This window comes from Mastomys coucha, unplaced genomic scaffold, assembly GCF_008632895.1.
Source record: "Mastomys coucha isolate ucsf_1 unplaced genomic scaffold, UCSF_Mcou_1 pScaffold20, whole genome shotgun sequence".
Taxonomy (NCBI): domain Eukaryota; kingdom Metazoa; phylum Chordata; class Mammalia; order Rodentia; family Muridae; genus Mastomys; species Mastomys coucha.
Window position 1 is genome coordinate 63,110,477 of NW_022196903.1, and position 7,406 is coordinate 63,117,882.

Consider the following 7,406-nt stretch of genomic DNA (forward strand, 5'->3'; position numbering starts at 1 on the left):
GCATTATCTCTATAGCCAGAAGCTCCCCACGTTCTACCAACCAGGTGGCATAACATACAGACTCTTCCTGCGCTTCCTCTTTAGATAGTACAGGTAACCTATCTCTAAAACTCATCTTCTAGTAAGAAATAATATGTACCCTGGGTTTAGTTTCTACATAATTACACTTCCTTGTGTACCAGGAATAGTATTATGTCAAGAAAGTTTCCCCAAATTATACTATGCTTAAATTTTGGGGGTAATACAGTTGAGTATGATCAAACTACTTCAGTCTGATCCAGGAGGGAGAAGTCAAATTCCTAATGGTATCTTTGCAGTTTGCTTACCTGCTTTCATATTTGTAGGAATTCCTTCACTCATAGGCAGGAAGACTGGCTTAAAAATAATGTTTGAATTGGAGTTCTCAAAATCTAGACATCAACTGAGTACTTTGACTTGAAAAGCACTCAATGTTCATAATCATTAAACTATTTCCCCAGACTTTTTCATCAGTATATTAATTGTATAAGTAGATAAATTTTTTCTTGCCAAAATAAAACAAGCTGTGTGTGTGTGTGTGTGTGTGTGTGTGTGTGTGTGTGTATGTGTTGGCAACCCTGTTGAATGATGACAAGCTATTGCCAATATTCTCCTACAAATGAATTGACATTTTAATTGTTTCTTTTCCCTCTTTTTAATGAGTCATGGAAACTATTCTCTTGTTTTCATACAAAGCCTGGGGAAAGTATTTAGGACCTAAAATTTCTCTGACTCCTATATGAAAACATCACACTGACCTGTAAGCCCTGGCAAAGAGAAATACTACCAGCAGATAAGCAGCTGGAGACATCATCAGGAGCAGTTGGGAAGCCTGTACTCTCACTTCTGCTTCCCTTGGTGCTTTATGTCATGGATTAAATCACTGTGGGTTGAGTACCATAATAATGTTGACAGTAATAAGTTGCAACATCTTCAGGCTGCAGGCTGTTGATCTTGAGAGAATACTGTGTGCCAGATCCACTGCCACTGAACCTGGATGGCACACCATCTGCCAAACTGTTTGAATTATAAATCAGGAGCTGAGGAGATTTTCCCTGTTTCTGGTGATACCAATTTAAAGCACCATAAATGTTCTCACTTGCTCGACATGTGATAGAGACAGTTTCTCCTATAGATGCAGACAGGGAGGCTGGAGACTGAGTCATCTGGACATCACACCTGGCATCTAAGTTTAGAAAATTGAAAACAAATCGTCACCTGATTAATTTTCTCACAAGAGGATTTTCACTAAACCAAGTAACACTGAGTACAGGAAGCTGAATAAATTTCCAATGCTTTGTTCCTTACCTGTAAGCCAGAGCAGCAGCAACCCCAGGAGCTGAGTGGACACACTCATGTCTGTGTGTGATCAGTGTGAGGCTGACTCCAGAACAGGGTGTGACCTGACTAAGAAGAAGTCCTCATGTCAGTGAGCTGTGCTTTGGGTACATGCAAATCAGTTGCCATTAGGCACAGCTGGAAGACTGCTGAGGTCAGTAGCTCATTACAGACATGAAGCTCTTTTATGTCTCCAGTTGAGACACACTAAACATTTATTTGTAGGGAATGTTCTTTTCTTTGAAGAACAAACAACAGCAATAGTCTGTGAATTAAAACTTAGTTTGATTTGTATCATGTTCTATGTTGAATTTCCTTATGTAGTTTTCCTCCACATTTTTACAGTTCTAGACAGTTCATAACTTACTCCATTGTCTTTTCAAAGTTAACTGTAGATGTTATTGTGGCCATACAGCTTTTACTTTTTTTTCTTTCCCTATGCTTATTGGTGAGCCAGAATTTTAGTTAAAAAATTTTTCCTTACCTTTCTGTATTACAAGTCCACCCAAAAACTTGTCCCTGTTCTCTTTCATAGCCTCTTTTTACAGTTTTTCTAAGAAGTTATATATACACACACACAATCGCATGTGCACACATGTGTCCACAAACACACACACACACACACACACACGCACACACACACACACACACACACACACACACACACACATGCATTACTAAATATATCACGTTGACTCCATATAACATTAATTCTATGAAGGCTTTCAAAGCTGATCTTTTCAACTTGGACAGTCCATGGTATGCTCTTCCCTAAGGAGAAGCACTTATTCTCCTGAAAGCTTTATTTGTTTCTCCACAGCATTTTTTGGAGACGTGAGGAGTCATGGGCTATTGGCCATTCTGTTTGTCATGTTCATTTGTGTCCTCCTTGTTCAATTCACATTTGGGTAGTCATGCTATCAATACTTTAAAGGTACATAGGAGAAACAGCCTCACAACAAACTCCCTGATCCTCTAGGTCCATCAGTTTTTCCAGTACCTTTTCCTCAATGTGTCCTAAGCTTTGTGTGTGAAATCCTTCTGTAGATGTATCCCTTTGGACTGAGCACCACACCTCACCTTGCAGATTTGTGTTCACTGTGATTCCTAGAAAAATAACAGACTACTACTGGAAGGTGTGGTTTGTAAATGAAGACAGTGTCTCACATATATAACCAATCTTTTCAGATAAAAAAATCTCTGTTTACTTATTTATGATAGCTTGACAACTCAAGAATAGCTTGCATCAAGCCTGAAAATAGGAGTTTTCTCTCTTCTTTCTATGAATATGAGCTTTCCTCCTATATTCATCTGGGATGATGTCTATACCCAATGTTACTGTGAGTCTTAGGATTATGACATCTGACTTCTTCCCCTTTTAACACAAGTTACTAACAAGTTTAACATAAGTTAATTCCATTTGTATGAGTATTCTCTCTGAAATAATTCTTAATGCCCTTAAATTTAAAATGGATTCCAAACTTCCAAATACTATGGGTACCATAACTTTTCTAAATGTTAGGGAGACATTTATGTTAGTCTAAGTTTAAGACAGAAGAAGCATGTAAAGAGGTAAAAGTAGAAGGTATACATGAGAAGTTGTAGTTATTGTAGTGTCCTAGCTTACTGTGTGTTTCTATGGAAGGATGAATGGGAAAAGTTTTACATGTGCAGAGAAGCATTCTATCAGAAATAGACATTTTACAAGGTGAGACTGACACCTATTCATGGCCTGAAGATGATGATGGACACAAGAGAGTTTTATAAAAAAGGTAGATATATAGGTTAAGCAACTGATTGATCCAAAAAAAATATTAATGAGGAGGATGACTCTGAAATATGTGGTCATAGATTTCCCATTGAGGTATATATCAAAAATGAATTTAGGTACAACACACATAAAGTGTTTGCAACTAGCAATAGTAGTATCTATTAATATGAATATATTTTGTGTAATAACAACACATATGCATGCATTGATTAATCAATAAAAACATTCCAATAAATATAGACAATCAAAATGCTAACTTATTCCATACATCCAAGTGTGGCATACACACTCACACACATGGAAATTATGTTAGCTGGATTTTTTTCTCTACATAGAAGAAGAAATAAATTCATTGCTACCCAGGTTCCAGGTCAGGAAGGCTGCTGGTGGAGTCCAGTATCTGTTTGGCTACACCTGCCCCATACCTGAGGAACTCAACAAGGAAGTCAATCTCCTGTCTTACTAACTGAATGTTTGACTTCACTTGAAACACTTGACTTCACTTGCATTAAGGATGGATTGATAAAATGCCTAGGTGTTTTTCACGTGGCTACCCCTACCTTCAATGCCTACATGAGGCTGCATTCTCAGAATATCCTACAGTTTTTATTAAATAGAAGTCATGATAAAATGGATAGAGCTTGGTGAGCCTCTCACCACTCTCACCAGCCCTTTTTACAGTACTCTGGAAGCACATTTTCCAGCACACTTCATTGACTTAGAGTAAACAACATTATGGTCCACTTATGATCTAACTCTTTGACTTCTGGTTAACCTTCCATGGCATTAAAATTTCCTTATCCATTGAAATATATAAAATGATAGGATTACTCAGAGGAAAAGTACATAATCTATAAGAAGGCTTACCTAATTTTAATATCATTGGTCCAGTGCCTGGATTGTGATTTTGTCTGATGACTGGAAAAAAACAAAGGATAAGGTGCTACTTATTTAGTGTGGAGAAAAGTTTTAAGAGACACAGAGATTTGAAATTCACATTCACATTGTTTCACGGCCAATATCTTCATGGCCCACAAGTATAGGAGTGTTGTAATGTACTGTCTCATTCATAAGAAGCTGGACAGAATCTTCCAAAACACAAAAAAATCAAAGAAAAATTCATTTGCATAGATTTATACCATTAGAAATATGTCATACCTTGATGGTTTTTTATGAGGAATTTTCTTTATTTACATGTCATATGATATCTCCTTGCCGGTTTCCCCTCTGAAAAAATAAAATAAAATAAAATAAAAAACCCTGATCCCTTCCCCCTCCCCCTGCTCAACAACCTATCCTTTCCTGCTTCATGACCCTGGCATTCCCCTACACTGGGGCATAGAACATTCACAGGACCAAGGGCCTCTCTTCCCATTGATGACAGATTAGGTCATCCTCTGCTATACATATGCTGCTGGAGCCATTAATCCCACCATGTGTTGGTTAGTGGTTTAGTTCCTGGGAGCTCTGAGGGTACTAGTTGGTTCATGTTGTTGTTAATCCTACATGAATCCTTGAGATGAAGCTAGAGACATTGTACGTGAGCTGAATTTAGTCAAGTTTTTTTCTTAGACTTAGTGATTATATGTCTTCCTATGCCCCTTAAAGTTCTCAGCTTTGAAAAGTCTTGATGTTTCTAACAAGCACATTTTATTCAGGTAATAAGAATATGTAAGCTTTGGTTATAACTGCTACAAGTTGGGTACCAAGGGAAGGTTTTTCTTCATACTCATCATTTAGAAATCTCATCAATTTTGAACATTAATATTCTCTGATAAACAAATATTCTAAAAACTTCAGAAATTAAAATTTTGATTCACTCTAGTTTGTGAACCATTTATCCAGGCCACAACAATTATGATTCTCAATGAAAAGGGATGGTTCAATCAAATGGAAAGAAGAATGTGGTTTCTCATGGAAACAGAGGACAACTTTACAGGGAGCTGTGATCACAGAGGGGTGTGGGTATGGATGGTGTGGAAGGTGGGGAGCACCTCAAAGGATTTGGAAGAAGGAAAAATCTACCTGCTTGTACTCTAATGTTAATTCAGTCCATACATTGGTTCAAAAGAGTGGGTCTGCACATAGCTTCTTGCAACCTGCCCCCAAGTTATTTCTGACTGTGAAATGAAACTGCTGGCAGTCAATAGCTGGGGAGGAGAGATATAGTCATGATATAGTCATTAATTAATGTTCCTGGGCCTTGTAACACAAGAAGGAGGAAAGGGAGAGACAGGATGCTATCATGGAAGAATAAAAGCATTCAAGAGGGAGAAGTAGAGATGCCCTGTAAAGGGACCAAAACAACTTAGCCCTGGGAATGCTCAATTAGGTCAAGAGCATCCAAGAAAAAAATATAGAAATTAGTAAATAGTACCTTAGATTTATCTATGGAAGGTAGATTCTAATAACTTAGAGGATAGGCAGTTACTCAGCCATTGTGCTAAGACACATTAAAATATAAAAGCTGTGAGTTTCTGGAAACATAAATCATCTAAGGCAAAAAGGATGCCTGTGACAAAATTTATTAAAAATTAATACAACAGAAAAATAGAGTCAGAAGACATGTATCAAAAGTCTATTTTGAAAGAAATCTAAAAAAAAAACAATGAAAAAGGGTGCATATAAGTTATAAATTAGTACACAAACCTTATTCAAATTGAGTGGGATACACTGTCACATTTTTAAAAATGCCACATTTCTGAGGGTAAATTTATTTTATGGTGCCAGAAGGAGAGATAACTACTAGGGGCTTAGTATGTGTGGCTCCCTATTTTCATTGACAGTCTTAATGTGCATATCCATTCCTATATTCATCTTTGTTCAAGTTTATTCATGCCTAATTATACAGGGTCATGAGATGGTGAAGAGAGGACTGTCTATTAGAGTTCACTCAGAGGATATAATTTATCATTATACATATATTCAAAACCAATTTAGGTACTCTTTTTCTATTGTTCTGCCTTTCAGAATGCATTCCAGAATATGCTTGATTAGAAATAAGGTAATACCAAGGGGATCCTAAAGAGATAAATTTATTTCTGTTGCTGATAGAAAGGAAAATAGTGTCTATTCATTTGAGAGTTGTAGGTTGCTAATGTATCTCTAGAGGTCTGTGTCTGTGTGTGTGTGTGTGTGTGTGTGTGTGTGTGTGTATGTGTGGTTGTGTGGGTATGTGTTTAGGTGTGAGTGCATGCCTGTGTGTTTGTTTTGTATACATAGCCAAGGGCAAGTGGAGTCCCAGCTTGCTCAGCTATTTTTTATCCTTACCTGCTTCATAATCATAACAGTCTTGAGGCTTGATGAATATAGGATGCAGAAAATCTCCAGAGACTAGGCTACAACTACTCTATAAACTACATTTCTTTATAAGTAGTTTGGCTCTGTTCTTCCTCAGACAGTGTTCTTCCCTCTGCTGTAGAATGCTGACAGAGCAAGTCTTTAAATAAATCCTTAGCAACTCTACATGATCCCTCAAGCCTGATATTATTGGCTATATGGACACATAGGAAGTGATTTATTATAATGTTGGGACAAGAAAGGAAAATTAGGAAAGGGAAAGAAGGCTTTAATAATCAATTACCATGAGTATGAATCTTTGGCATCAAAGTCACATTCCCTGGAAGATGTGAATGTATACTTAAATATAATTGACACAAACTAAAAATGTAATAATTTTCAAAAACAAAGAATATTATGTTGGTATATAAAGGTGGAACCATTTTATTCATAGTGGTACACATAATGAAAAGGATGGCAGACATAATCAATTAGGGGTCATATCAATGAAGATCAGGCTGGAGTCATGAAAGAGGAGATCATGGAAAAGGAGCGAGAAAACATCTTAGAGTTGGGAAGACAAAAGTCAAATTGTCACTGCTGGGTCTCTGGAACAGCATAGCACTTTGGATTCTTGAGTTTTTTTAAAGACCTATTTATTTTTATTTTATGGGTATATGTAATTGTCAGTATGAATATATGTGTAACATGGTCATTCCTGGTACCTGGAAAAGCTAAAAGATGTTGTCAGATTCTTTGAGACTGGAATTACAAATAATTGTGAACTGGCAATATGGGAATTGAACCCAGGGTCTCTAGAAGATTAGCCAGTGATCTTAACTACAGAACCATCTCTCTAGCACTCTTTACTCCTTGACTTTAGATCAGTGTATATTCAGACCTGCATAACACTGAGATGATCATGTTGTATTCTTTGAAGATACTCAGACTACGAGGATAAGTTAGAGCAGCAAAGTAAGTTTAAAGGAAGAAACTGGGT

The 7,406-nt window shown here is 36.9% G+C and overlaps 1 gene segment (V, D, J or C); it reads right to left on the reverse strand.

The window, feature by feature from the left end:
• Window positions 1–893: 893 nt before the first annotated feature.
• Window positions 894–1,413, reverse strand: LOC116099893. The segment is given in 2 exon segments: window positions 894–1,204; window positions 1,327–1,413. Coding segments are annotated over 2 exon segments (360 nt in total).
• Between the last annotated feature and the right edge of the window lie 5,993 nt (window positions 1,414–7,406).